The 14,390-nt window shown below is 47.0% G+C and overlaps 1 protein-coding gene across 1 annotated transcript in view; it reads right to left on the bottom strand.

The window, feature by feature from the left end:
• SSUH2 (ssu-2 homolog) overlaps positions 1–13,973 on the bottom strand; it is a 31,402-nt gene extending 17,429 nt beyond the window's left edge. Inside the window, exons 1-3 of the mRNA XM_066351179.1 lie at positions 13,914–13,973; positions 1,135–1,233; positions 715–796 (exon numbers count right to left, since the gene is read on the bottom strand). Coding sequence (XP_066207276.1) covers positions 715–796; positions 1,135–1,233; positions 13,914–13,941 — 209 coding nt within the window. The 5' untranslated portion in view covers positions 13,942–13,973. The remainder of the gene's footprint in view (positions 1–714; positions 797–1,134; positions 1,234–13,913) is intronic.
• Positions 13,974–14,390: the final 417 nt, after the last annotated feature.

Raw genomic sequence — 14,390 nt, 5'->3', positions numbered from 1 at the left:
CACATTTCTCCACTCTCCACAGCAGCCCAGCCCAAATGCCTAGCCCCTCTTCTGCACACTGTGTCTCTCTAGCACTGGGCTCAGCACCCCGATGGGCCAGTGGGAGGCATACAGGCCAGAAGGTGGAAAGCCAGGGAGGAGAGTTGGCCAAGGGGAGGTGCTCCAGGCTCCCCTTCTCTCTGCACAAAGCTGGAGGGGACGTTGGAGCCCTGCCCCAGTCCTCACCAAACAAGGAGGGTGTGGGCTTCTCCAGGGACCAGCTAGCTTTTCCTGTAAAGAGCCAGATAGTAACTATTTCAGGCTTTGTGGGCCACCTGGTCTGTTTCTCCACCACTCAGCACTGCTGCTGCAGCGGGAAGCAGTCACTGACAGGAGTCAACAGATGAGGGGGGCTCTGTTCCAATAAAGCTCAACTTACAAAACAGGCCATGGGCTGGATTTGGCCCTGGGGCTGTAGTTTGCAACCCCTGATCTCAACTATGATTTTCACCTCTGGCTTGTTAGCCACCCAGCCTGCAGAGCAGAGTAAGATAAAGATCCCCAGGCTCCATCCCTGGAGAATCTGACCTGAGAGGGCTGGATCCTGACGCGCTATCAGGCTTGAGATCTGTGGCCCTTGAGATCCCCAAGGAGGGCTCTCAGGTCAAGGGTGACTGTGCGGATAGCCATGCGTGACCCTGTGTGATGGCTCTGTGAGGGTCACCTGCAGCTCACCTATGTTCCAGGAATGAGGACCAGCACCTTTGTTCCTGGGGTCTCTGTGGGGCCTCCAAAGGTGGGAAGAATATCTGTGGTCCTGGAAGAGAGGGGAGGAGTCAGGGCTAGCTCAAATAGACAGACACCTGGGGCCAAAGAAGGAAAGACTGGCTGAAGATGAGAAAGAACAGATGGAGGAAAAGAATGATGGTTCTCAGACCAGCATCTTTTTTGTCTTAAATGGTCATGGTCATGGAATGTTCATGGACACGAGCTTCTGCCCCATGCCCTGACATTCCCTCACAATGGTGACAAGTGGCTCCCCATTGCCCCCAGAGGAAAGGGGAGCAATCCCAGTGCTAGCTGTTCCAGAGACATCCCCCCAACCAGCAGAAGCCCCAGGAAGTGGCCACAGGAACCAAGACCCCATGGACTTACCACCTCCTTGAAACAGGCAGTCATAGCTGGGCAGGCTCTCCAGGAGTTCAACTGGGGGTGCCAGAGGGCTCTCGGCCTCAAAGCTGAGGTCCACCACACCTGCAGAAAGGAAGGAAGTCCTGAGCCTCGGGCAGGGAGGGCCTACAGCGACTTCACAGGAAGCTGACAGGTGAAGGCAGGCTTATTATATTCAATAAAAACAAAAACACCTCACTCTGACACCCTCGGCAGACAGAACACATCTGTAGGGTGAGAAGGGAAGGGGTGATGTGTGAGAGCTGCAGCAGCAATAACAAGGATGGGAAAAACATTGAGAACGGCCGCTCCTGAGGTTTGAAGGCCACCTATTCTGTGCCAGTCACCATGGCAGGTGCTTTATACACAGTGTCATATTCCAAGACCCTAGAAATAGATGCTGAATCACAGACGGTCAGACTTCTTTAAGGTTTCTCTCTTTCTCATTGAAAGATGGGTCTATGTCTCCTCCCCTTGAACCTGGGCAGCTTTAAGACTGCTTCAACCATAGGAACACAGTGGAAGCAATGAAGAAACTGCAACATCTACTTCTGGCCTCAAGGAGCATTCTCTCCTGAGCACTGAGCTGCTGTCAGACATCAGACCATCCTGCTAGACAGGCCATATGAAGACACCCTAGGACTAAATGGAGAGGGATTAGCAGAGCCCAGCCTTCCAGCCACCCCCACCAAGCCACCAAGCATGTGAACACAGCCATCTTGGACCCTCCAGGCCAGACCGAGCTGCCCACCAAGTACCACTGAGTGACCTGTTATGGACTACGTGGCCATGTTGCTCCTCCTGCCTCCCACCAATTCATATGTTGAAATCCTAACTGCCAGTGGAATGAATTAGGAGGTGGGCCTGTGGTGTATTTTGCCAAGGAATTGCAAAAATTAACATTAGTATTTTAAAAGGAAGAATCAGGCTCCCCTTACCCTCCTTTCTGAAGAGAAAAAAAAAACCTGAAGAGAGAGATTAAAGGGGCAAAAGTTAGTAACTAATCATAGTTTAACTATAGTTCTCTAGGACTGAGGCCACTACTTGCTACACAGAGCAAAGAAGGTAAAACTTATCTGAAAACGTCCTCTTCCCCTTCCTTAAGAGCCTTTCAGAGACAATGTTTACATATCTTAATTAAAAATTCCTACATTGATTCTAACTCTTCCTCCCCTCCTGGAGTCCTGAGAGTGACATATACCTCTGACAAAGGGATCAGGAGCCCACTCCCCTTGCTTGAAAAACCTGTATTCTGTAACATTTTATATGCTCTCTAATAACCATCCTTCTGAAATTCTTAATATATATAAAACTTGTAAACTAAGCAAGCAGGGACTAGCTGATCAGGTTTCCTAACAAGCTGGCCCCAACACTTTTAGCAAAGGTAATTTTATTTAACTTCTTTCCTTATCCTAAGCTAACCATTTCATTGTGGCAACAGGGATGGGTGGTAGACACTAGAAGATTTGGGAATGTCTTTGCCGGGTATGTAAAACAATTATCACTACTGTGTTATCTTGTGGTCTTGATATGTGGGAATGCTTTTTCCTTTTAATAGAACCTATAGATAAATGTAAGCTTGTTAGTAATTGACTATTGTACCCTGCTCCCCCTCCTTACCCACCCCAACCGGTACTTGATTTTGTATAAAGAAGGCTCAGAACTGTATGAGGGCCTATATGATTTGGGACCGTGGCCCATGTAGCTAGTCGGCTAATTAATAAACTCCTCAAAATTTATTCTGTAACCTGCCTTGGTGTCTCTATGTAACCCGTGATTGCAGTACTTTATAACAGTGGAAGATGACTACATGGAGATGAGGTCATGAAAGCAGACCCCCCGTGATAGGATTACTCTCCTTATAAAAAGAGAAAGTGACCAGGGTGTTCTCTCCCTGGCATATGAGCACATAGTGAGAAGGCAGCTGTCTACAAGCCCAGAAGTGGGTCCTCACCAGACACCCGATCTACCCCAGTACCTTTGTCTTGGACTTCCCAGCATCCAGACCTATGAGAAATAAATGTTTGTTGCTTAAGCCCCCCAGTCAATGGTGTTTTTGTTCCAGCAGCCCAAACTAAGACAAACTTTGACCCATTACACACAGAACAGAAGAATCACCCAGCTGAACCCTGCCCAAATTTTTGACTTGCAAAATTATGAAATAAAGTAAAATGTTTGTTGTTTGAAGGCAGTGAGAAGTGGATCCATTTGTTACGCAGCTTCCTATGATGGGGAGTCTTGGCTGTAGCACTCCCCACAGACCTGAGCAAGACTCTCTTGGAGTCACATCATGTTCTGAGCTCCTTCTGCTCACACTCCATCCTGCCCACTCTCCTCTTACATGTCTGGCCTGCACTGCCTCTGAAGGTTGTCCCTGCCTCCATCTGCTCCCTCTCTTCTTTTCCTTTCACAGGTGTCCCTAAAGGACTGTCACACTAATGCCATCTTGGTGTGTCTGCTTGTTGGATGACCCAAACTGATAGACCAATCCCACCCCATTCTACCAATGAGAAGACTAAGACTCAGAAAGGTGGTGACTTGCCCAAGATCACACAGCCAGCAGTGATGAAGCTGGATTCAAGCCACAGTCCATTGGTCTCCAAAGCCCATGTTCTATCCAAGTGGTTTTATGAGGCAACCCCTCTGGAAGAATCACTCACTATAAATCTGCTGATTTCACTTATATGTGCTATCTAAAGAACAAAATAAATGAACAAACGAAAGTGAAACGGACTCAAAGATGCAGGGACCAGACTCAGATGTCAGAGGGCAGGAGAGTTTGGGGGGCTGGGTGAAGGTGAGAGGTGTACAAAGTACAAATCTATAGTTACTAAATAATGTAATGGTGATATAAATTACAGCATAGGGGATATAGTCAATAATATTGTAATAACTATATTACAGGTTATTACTGTAACATATATTTTGTTATATTACAGTTTATTATATTACATATTATATATGACAGGTGGGTACTGAAGTACCAGGGAGATCACTTTGTGAAGTACATATATGATTTTCTAACCATTCTCTGCAAAACAGCCCTAGGTGTTAGACCAGTGGAGTCAAACCAGACCTCGGGTCAGCACCCTTGGGACTTGAGTTCTGGCTAAGAATTCCGAGCCAAGAACCTGAGTTCTTGGCTTCATTGTTTACCTAGAAAGTCACAGAGATAGAAGACATAGACTCAGGAAACAAGCTGCAAAAGAAGGGCTCTTGGAGCGTAAGAGAAAAAGAGAGGCAAGGACGATGAGCCTGGGAAGCGGGACGGGGAGAGAGGAGGGCAGGAGAGCCATGCTGAGCCCGTCCTCTCGAGAGCGCATTCATCTGGAAGTGACAGGGAGAGAGGAGGGCAGGAGAGCCATGCTGAGCCCGTCCTCTTGAGTGTATTGCAGGACGGGGAGAGAGGAGGGCAGGAGAGCCATGCTGAGCCCGTCCTCTTGAGTGTATTGCTGGACAGGGAGAGAGGAGGCAGGAGAGCCATGCTGAGCCCGTCCTCTCGAGTGCATTCATCTGGAAGTCTCAGGGGAGGATCCCAGAATATTCATTAGCTTCCCTGGTGTGTCCTCTCGGGGTCATGGTCTCTACTGATTGGTTGGCACCAGGGCAGGGGTCATTAGTCAATGCAGCTGGTCCTGAGGTCAGCCATGGCATCCTTTTTCTGGTTTTGCTGCTTTTCTGGGCCTGGAGCTGAAACACAACTGCAGCCCAGATGTATCTGATGCAAGTCAGAATCTCGTTGTCCTGCGGGCTTAACACTTAAGGGCTGTTCTCCTGTTCCCTCATGTGTTCCCCCTCTAGGGGGGTCTAACCCACATGACTAGCAATGTGCCAGGGGAGGAAAGGTCGGGGGGGGAGGGGTCCAAACCGCATGACCAGACTAATGCTAGCGTGGGAAAGGTCACCCTGGGGGCAGGTCCTTGTTTTCCCAGTTTTGCCCATTGCTAGGCACCAGGGGCTGTCCACCCTGGGGACCTTCTGTGCCTGGCCCATCATCCTTGCTCTGCTCATGACTGTCTAACTACCTTCCACATAACCACTATGCCATACACCCAAAATTAAATATGAAGCAATATGGAATTTAAAAGTTTTTTTGAAACCTCATCTTGATCTGTCAGGCTATGTAGATAAAAACAAGAAAGCACAATATGAGAACTGGCCCCAGAGACTTGGGATAACTCACAAGGCATCATCACCCCACACACTGTTGCTTCACTCCCTTCTCCCACCCAGAGATATGGAAGGCAGGACTTCCAACTCCACTGGACATGAGGAGTCTGAGGCTCAGAGAGCTTGCTCGAGAATCCCTGGGGTGCACAGGGGCGGAGTTGGAGCAGGGTAGAGCCTCGTCCTTCCAGGTCCAGCCCCCTGGGCCACCCCGCAAACCTGTTCCCTGAAGCCCCCATGCAGAGGGGCAAGAATCCCTCAACTATCTTTCTAGCTGCCCATTTAATAACAGAAAATTGGCTCCAAAGGGTAAACTGATTAAAAAAATCATCAGTAGAAGGTGACTGATTCTCTCCTCATTCAGTCACTGAAGCACATTCGGGTCAAACTTCTAGCCGATCCACCATGTCCCTTAGAGTCCCCTTTTTCTTCTTTGTAGCTCTGTAAAAAATAAAACTATGTCCTGTTTTTTTGAGTTTAATAAAAACAGAGGTCAGAAGAATAAGCAGATCTTGTTCTAAATTGGAGCAGCCTAGTTTGTGTGAAAGTGGAGATGGCAGCTGGTGACAAAGCCTGAATCCTGAAACATGGTGGCCAAGAGCAATGGAGGGAGGGGGGGTATCGTTAAGACAAATGAACGACCCCATTCTACCCCCTTCCTCCAAAATGTCTTTATCCTCAAGCACATGTGCATCTCTAAGGTTCTTTCTCCTTGCAGGAAACTTACAAAGGAAGCCGAAATAGAAGAATGTTTGCAGATGTAGAGAGTGCCTTTTTTAGCAGGAAAACCTATCTTTTTAAGCAAAAGATTCTTCCAAGAAAGAAGTGAGAGAGCCAGGATAGACATGGGTGTGGCACAAACTGACATCATCCCAAAGCTTCAAACTGAGGTATGCTGATGGTTACTGAAGTCCTCAATATGATAATATGGAGTTATTATTCATACTTTGGTTCCCAATATTGTTTTGTTTCTAATGAATTCATTAGCATTGCAGGCTATTTTAGCCACCAAGAACCCAGGGAATGGCAAACATTATCTATAAATAGTCAGGTAGTGAATATTGTAGACTTTGTGGGCCAAGTGGTCTGTCTCAATTACTCAACTCAGTTATTGTGGCCTCAAAGCAGCCACAGACAACTCACAATTGAATGAGTGGCTTTGTTCCAATAAAACTTTGCAAAAACAGGTTATGGATCAGATTTGGCCACTGAGCCGTATTTTGCCCAACCTGACCTAGACATGGATGGATTTGAGTGCAGTCAGGAAGATAAAGGCAGGAATTTGAGCTTTCAGGGACTAAGACCCATGCTCATCCACTGCAGTCCCCGTGAGCCCCCTTATCAGAATCGAAGACGAAGATTTGGGTTGGACTGTATCCAGGGTGTCTGGAGTCGGAATCCCTGAGGCTCGGTGGTTAGGAAGCTGGGCTCTGATTCCCTGGAGCTGAGCCATGTAATACATGACCCCATGCCAGCCACACGTCCTTACAGAACTCAACTGCCCAAGTTGTGAAACAGAGCGGATATTAGTGCCATCTAATGAGACAATGCATACACAGCTCTGAGCCTGGCGTTTAATAAATGCTCAGTCAATGTCCTGGACATGAGGAGGCAAGCTCTTCCTCTTTCTTTGTGTTCCTTTAAGCCAGGGGACAGTGAAAATGTCAAGCACAGAAAGGCATGAGCACCACAGCCCTCTCCCCTGGGATGGCCCCACCCACCCAGAGTCTTGGGTCAGCTGGGGCATCAATACTGTCCTCCTGGAGAAGACAGGGAAATGCCCTGGCTGCTATGTCCTGCTAGAAAACAAACAAAGGGGCAGGAAGAGGGGAAGAATGAGAGGTGGGAAACTCAGAGCTCCATCCATCAACTGGGAGCCACCCTGACCCCGTGGGGCAGTCATAATTCGTCAGAGCTAAAATAATCTCACCATTATGTTAAGTACAAAAATAAAGGGCTCCAGGCTGAACTCCAGGCGGATGCGTCATTTCCTGTGCAGATCTCATCAGAACAACAGGAACGCGGACGTCACGGGGCATTGTGTGACATCCAGCATAGGGCACTCCAAGGGGGCACCAGACACTTCAGTGTTTCCATGGTGTCGGGCTGCGTTCCAGGGCCGGCGGCCAGCTGGGCCCCCCCACCCTAACACAAGCACTGCATCCTGCGGCTCACAAACCGATGGTGCAGGCGTGATCTCTTTTGCGCTTCGCCACAACCACTGTTATTCCCGTTTTGTAACAGAACAAGATGAGGCTCAAAGATGTGATTTGGGGCAATGAGCTCAAACATTCATAGCAGAGACAGAAATAGTCCTTAGAACTTCGGTCCTGGCTCCAAGCCCAATAACCTTTCCACCTAGCTGAACACCCTGTTGCTCCATGCAGATGGCATCATGGTTGCTGAGAAAGTTTGGCAAAGTGTTAGACAGGTAGGATTTCTGCTCACCAGCCACCAGCTATTTTGTATTTGTACAGAAAGGAATTTTCCTCTTAGAGAAAGGCATAATTAATGGATCACCTCTTACCTTTCTCTTTTAAATGCCAATGCCTTTAGGAGAAACAGAGCCCATGCCTTCTGCTTCTGATTCCAGATTAATTATCTTACAAGCACTGCAGTCATGCCACTTAGCTCATATGGCTTCCTGCTGCTATCTTGCTTTAGTTTTATATTTTCTTTCCTTCAACACATGTGACCTCCCCTTTTAAACAGGGAATCCCCCTTCTTGCATACAGTTGGTACACATAAATGCCTTGTAATTTTAATTATATCTAAGACAGAGCAAGAAAGATTCAAGTGTCAAATTTACAGAGACAGAAAACAGAATGGTGTGTTCCAAGGGTGGGGGTGGGGGGAATGGGGAGGTTTTATGTAATGGCTACAGTTTCAGTTGGGGGAAATGAAAATATACTGGAGATGGTTGGAGGAATGTGCTTAATGCACTGAACTGTGCACTTAAAAATGGTTAAGATGACAAATGTCATGCGTATTTTACTGAAATTTAAAATGAAAAAAAAAGGAGAAAGATAAGAAGATTCAGGTGATTTAAGATAAAGAAAAGAAATAAGTAGTCCTGTTTAGCCAAGTAGAATAAATAAACAAATAATAGTCTACACTAATTGAAAGCCCTCTGAGCAAGACTAGAAAGCCTGAGCGGACTGTCCCCCTCTCTTAAATAACACAGAGGCTCACTGCTACCCACAGCTAATGTCCAAGGCCCTGAACTTGTCAGATAAGACCCTAAATGAAATGACCTGTGAGACAGGAAGAAAAGGTTCCCATTTGCTCATATGATGGGGAAAGAACTCTTTCTGTGTTGTCCAGAGCAAGTTGAGAGGAGAGAAGACAGGTAAATGGGGAGGGCGAGGCGGTAAGGCCAGAGAACAGAGCAGAAAGGGGGAGGAAGAGAGGGAAACAGAAACAAGCCTGCTTGAGGCTTGAGAGAGAAGTGTGGGATTGGCCTTGGCCAGTTGGCTGAGTGGTAGAGCGTTGGCCTGGCACGTGTATGTCCGAGGTTTGATTCCCGGTCAGGGCACACAGGAGAAGTGACCATCTGCTTCTCCAACCCTCCCTCCTTCTCTCTCTCCATCTTCTCCTCTTACAGCCATGGCTCAATTGGTTTGAGCACATGGGCCCCAGACACTGAGGATAGCTCTATGGAGCCTACACCTCAGGCACCAAAAATAGCTCCATTGCCAGCATGGCCCCAGATGGGGGTTGCCTGGTGGATCCCAGTCAGGGTGCATGTGAGAGTCTGTCTCTCTATCTCCCCTTCTCTTACTTGGAAAAAAGAAGAAAAATAAACATATATATATATATGAGAAATGTGGGAGTTTTGGGGTGGGGACCTCAAGAAAATATTTGGGGGAGCAAATATAATGTGAGACCAGCATCAAGAGAAATGGAAAAAGAAGACCTGGAAGTATTCCTTGGAGTGATGAATGCCCCTGTGGTGTGCCAGACAGAATGAAGCAAATGTTACAACACATTTACACGTTTCAGTGAGTGGGAATGTGAAACTCTGGCTTTGTAGACAGTGCCGCCATGCCCAGAGAGGCCCATGTGAGGGCTGGGCTTTCTAAGAGGTGCCTCTTCTTTCTAGAGGTGATTTGTCACTTCATGACACTGAGCTTTGCATTTATCCTCATAGACACACCATGCCATTTCTGCCAGCCTTGCTCTGGCTGTTCCTGCCCATGACACCCCACTACCGGGTTTAGCCTGGTTCGGCCCAGATCTCACCTCCTTCAAAGCCAGCCTGGGTGTGGTTCTCCTCCTCTGTGATTTCAGAATGCCATTGCTTTTGCCAAATGGCTTTATAAGAATTATTATTTGTAAACTACCTGTTTGGGGTCTGCCTCCCCTGCTAAACTTTGAACACCATGAAGGTAGGTCGATGTTTTATTCATCCTTCCCTCAGCCATGAGCACAGCACAAAACAGCTAGCCTGCTGTGTAATCTTAGAGGAAAAATCACTTAACTTTTTAGGGCCTTGATATCCTTTCCCTAAAACAGAGCGGAGCTGGTAGCAGTGGCTGAGAGAGCTCTGCACCCTCGCCAGGCACTCAGTTAGTTACAGCAGCGGTTTTCAACCTCTTTACACTGGGGGACTGGTGAAAATAGGAGAACTATTTCAGAGACCACTAAGGCAGTCACCCTGAGCATAAACAAATTTGACTAAGATCATTGGGTCTGTACTCTTCATACAACATCAGGGTAGTTAACTCTTTTGTTTACCCTCACGAAATTTCTGGAGGACCAGTCTGCTGATCAGTGGTTTAAAAAAGACTGGGTTAGAGCATCCACCCACTAGGCCAAGGTTGCAGGTTCAATCCCTGGTCAGGGCACATACAAGAATCAATCAACAAATGCATAAATAAGTGAAAAAACATATCAATGTTTCTCTCCCTCTCCTTTCCTCTCCCTCTAAAATCAATCAATAAATTTTTATTTTAAGAGAGACCTCTGCAAGCAAAAGAAAGAGTTCTTTGGATCCTGTCTAAGCTATGGTATGACTTCATCAAACTTTTGTTTTTTAGTCTCCAAAGGGGACAGTATCTGTCCATTAAGGAGATTCCAGACCTATATCCCCTTCCAGAAGTGTGCAGCCCACAGAAAAGGCCCATGAGGCCAGGGCCAACCTGGCAGGGAAGACCTGCTCTCCTGGTAGCCATGTTCCATCCCAAGGGATGTCTGGAAAACCCTGAGGTACCAACGTCAGCTGGGCCCCTGCCAGGGTCGCCAGGTTCCTTTGCCACCAAGTGACCATGATAGCTTCAGATCCAGTCTCAGATCTCCAACTCAGAGCTGGGGCAAGGGCACTCGAATGAATAAGACTTGGGGAGCAAAGCTAGTCTGGATGCCAAAGGGAGAGTCCCATCTCTTCAGAACTGAGTCACTGATGGTGACGATTCTGTGGACTCAGATCATTTCCCCCGCCTCCCTAGGGGTCAGTGCCCGGGGTAAGGAGGTGCCACTGAGGTCCTATGGTCCTGGACCAGAGCAGTCTCCTCCTAAAATTACCATGGGCTCTAGTTATAGCCCTTCTTACTGAAGAGGCTCTTGCTTACCATTTCTGGGAGAGGCTTAAGACTGCAATAAAAGAAATTTGCCTGACCAGGCAGTGGCGCAGTGGATAGAGCGTCAGACTGAAATGTGGAGGACCCAAGTTCGAAACCCAAGGCTGCCAGCTTCAGCGTGGGCTCATCTGGTTTGAGTGGGGCTCACCAGTTTGAGCCCAGGTCGCTGGCTTAAGCGGGGAGTCACTCGGTCTGCTGTGACACCCCGCCCCCGTCAAGGCATATATGAGAAGGCAATCAATGAACAACAAGGGTGCTGCAACGAAGAACTGATGCTTCTCATCTCTCTCCCTTCCTGTCTGCCTGTCCCTATCTGTCCCTCTCTCTGTCTCTGTCACACACACAAAAAAGAAATTATATTACAAAGGATATGGTTTTTAGAATAAGGGAGGGGATTTTTTTCCTCTTCGGCTCTGAGCTAGGACATCTTCCTCTAGAAGAGTAATTAAGAATTCACATTACTTCTGGGACCACTGAAGAAACAGGACCTAGTCAAACTAGAGACAAAAAAGACTTTGACACCAAGGAGTAGAAGCTCCAGGGAAAGAAATATCAACTCAATAGAAGAAAACTTTTAACAGCATCAGCTGTAGACAAGGGATGAGCCCTCCACTGAAGGTCTTCCAGTCAACAGTGAGAGATGCTGCCTTCAGGTGGTGATGCTGGCAAGTGCTAAAACAGCCTTCCAGGTGACTTCCATGCAGGTCCCACATCCCACAATGTCCCTATCCATGCCACCTTAGGTCCCTAAGTGTTTCACTGGAAGAGGATATTCTCTCACTGAAGCTGCCCACAATATAGACTCAAAGACTAAGAGACAGCACGTTAGTGACTGGGAAGGGGAACTCAGCTGGACAAAGTGGGCAGCCATTTCTTACTTAAAAAGGGACATTTAAATTATGAAAGTCCTATAGCAATTAGTAAGTCTGAAACCTGGAGAAAAATTTACATTGTTCCAGAGCTCATCAACTTAGTTTTTAAAAAGCTTTTCTGGGCAATTCTAGCCCAAGCAGTAGCCTTTAAGTCAGGGGTCCCCAAACTACAGCCCGCGGGCTGCATGCGGCCCCCTGAGGCCATTTATCCGGCCCCCACCGCACTTCCAGAAGGGGCACCTCTTTCATTGGTGGTCAGTGAGAGGAGCACATTGACCATCCCATTAGCCAAAAGCAGGCCCATAGTTCCCACTGAAATACTGGTCAGTTTGTTGATTTAAATTTACTTGTTCTTTATTTTAAATATTGTATTTGTTCCCGTTTTGTTTTTTTACTTTAAAATAAGATATGTGCAGTGTGCATAGGGATTTGTTCATGGTTTTTTTTATAGTCCAGCCCTCCAACGGTCTGAGGGACAGTGAACTGGCCCCCTGTGTAAAAAGTTTGGGGACCCCTGCTTTAAGTGCTGACCTAAGGTTTGATTATGTTAGAAATCAGCACACCATATGACACTATGAAAGAATCAGGGTTTATCACAACTTTTAGAATTTTAAGGGAACTGAAGCATTCACCTTACTCTCATCTTGCTTACTAAAAAAATGATGCCAAAGCAGAAACATCATAGGTGATTATATCTTCCATTAATAACAGATTAATTTTAAAGCTCTGAGGGACAAAATCTGATAATTCTCTAGTCAATATTAATTTCATACCTATTCTGGGCTGCATGATGCTTTAGATCATTTACATCTAATTAATGCTTCACTAAGTCTGGAAGATGAAACCATCTCTATTTTAATTGGGGAAAATAAAACTCAGAGAGGTTAGGTGACTTAAACAAAGTCACCCAGCAATTAGGAGGCACACCTTGAATTTGAATTGAGATCTGATAGAGCCCATTTCTACTAAGAGAAACTCCCAATAGAAATTGAAAGACTGCTAATGAGTAGTGTTTTGAACAGGAAAGGTTGCATTTGAATGTTAGGAGAAGCTTACCAAACTAAGACTATAAATACACAATTTTTAATATATCAGATTAGGTCCTCTTTAAACACATGCTAAAATAGCTGCATATAGCTTCCACTTCAATAGGAAAAAGAATCCCAACAAAATTTAACTTGATCTCTAAGATTAGAATGAGTTCATTTTATATCCCACTCCGGCTCTGAAACTCAAAGTGTTGAGATTACAGCATCAACAACAACAGAGAGTATTGGACTCTCAAAGGACCTCCAAGGCCACCAAGTTCAGTAAGTATGAAAATGTACTAGTGTCATTTCATTTGAATCGTCTCTGGGATTCAAAGAAAATCCATGCAGCCCTATTTAAAAAACAAAAAACCACATTTAAGAACTCCTCACCCCATCTCCTTTTCTAGATGAAAACACTGGGGCTCAGAGAGGTGAAATGACTCGCTGACAATCACACAACCAACGCGTAGCACAGTCAAGACCTGAACCCCAGCCTTCCAACTGCCAATCTGATACTGTACCACATTCAAGAATTTCCCTTTTCTAAACATAGCACATGTTTTCCTGAAATATCATTTCTTTCTTCATCTCTTTAAATAGTCCTTAGATTCCATTGTCCTCCTGTCCCAGCAATGACAGGACGGGCCCGCCCAGGCTGCTTCAGGAGCCGCAGCGAACACACGGGCTCTTTGCTGAAGGGAGACCATGAGTAAACACCTTTAGTGACATTTCTTCAAAATTAACCTCATCTAAGAACTGAACCCAACTGTGACTGAAACAAAATCCTGATATTCTCACTTACACTTGGCGCTGGAGGAGGTGAGGACTGTCAGCCAGAGGAAGGAAGGATAAAGATGGCAAGACTTGGGCAGTAGTAACGTGGCTGGGGCAAGTTCTCATCCTTCTCCATTGCCCAGAGGCCCTCACAGAAGAACAGCCTAGGCTGTCGGTGGGCTTTGCACACGAAGGGAAGGAAGGAAGGAAGGAGAAGAGGAAGGAAGCGAGGCGTCCAGCAGGGCAGACACAGAACCCGAGACAGTACTGAGGACAGAGGAAGGTTTCAGCTCCGTGCCCCCTAAAGAGATGAGCGCCCCGTGCCCGCCCGCTGTACTTACTGTCCTCATCACTCAGGTCCCTGTCCATGGTCTGGACGTCCAGCCAAAGAGGTTTCTGCCCTTCCAGTGGGCCCAGGCTACCGGGATCTGAGGGACCACTTTCGGCCCCTCCCAGAACGGCAGCCCATTGTTACCCAATTTGAATACAACAGAGGGAAACTTCAGAGGGGAAGCACTTGGCCCATCAGAGCAGCTGCCCAGGACCCAATTTACAGGGGGCTCCAGGAGCTCCCCCTCACCAGACTTTCTGCTTGCCAGCCTCTGGCTGGGTGCCTCTTGTTACCTGTGTCCTTATGACCCTATGAGGGACACTTCACGATGCCCACTTTTCTGAGCTGAATTCAAACCTGTGTCCAACTCTCAAGTCGGAGCTCTTTACTGTGCTGTATTGCTCATCTGTAGGGGACAGGCTTCTGCGTGCTGTGCAGGTGGGTGGGGGATAGAGAACAATGTAATAACCCCCCCAAGGGGGAGAGA

Source organism: Saccopteryx leptura, chromosome 10 (assembly GCF_036850995.1).
Source record: "Saccopteryx leptura isolate mSacLep1 chromosome 10, mSacLep1_pri_phased_curated, whole genome shotgun sequence".
NCBI classification, from domain to species: Eukaryota; Metazoa; Chordata; class Mammalia; order Chiroptera; family Emballonuridae; genus Saccopteryx; species Saccopteryx leptura.
Note: the sequence above shows the minus strand (reverse complement) of the source record. Positions and strands in the feature narration are given on the sequence as shown.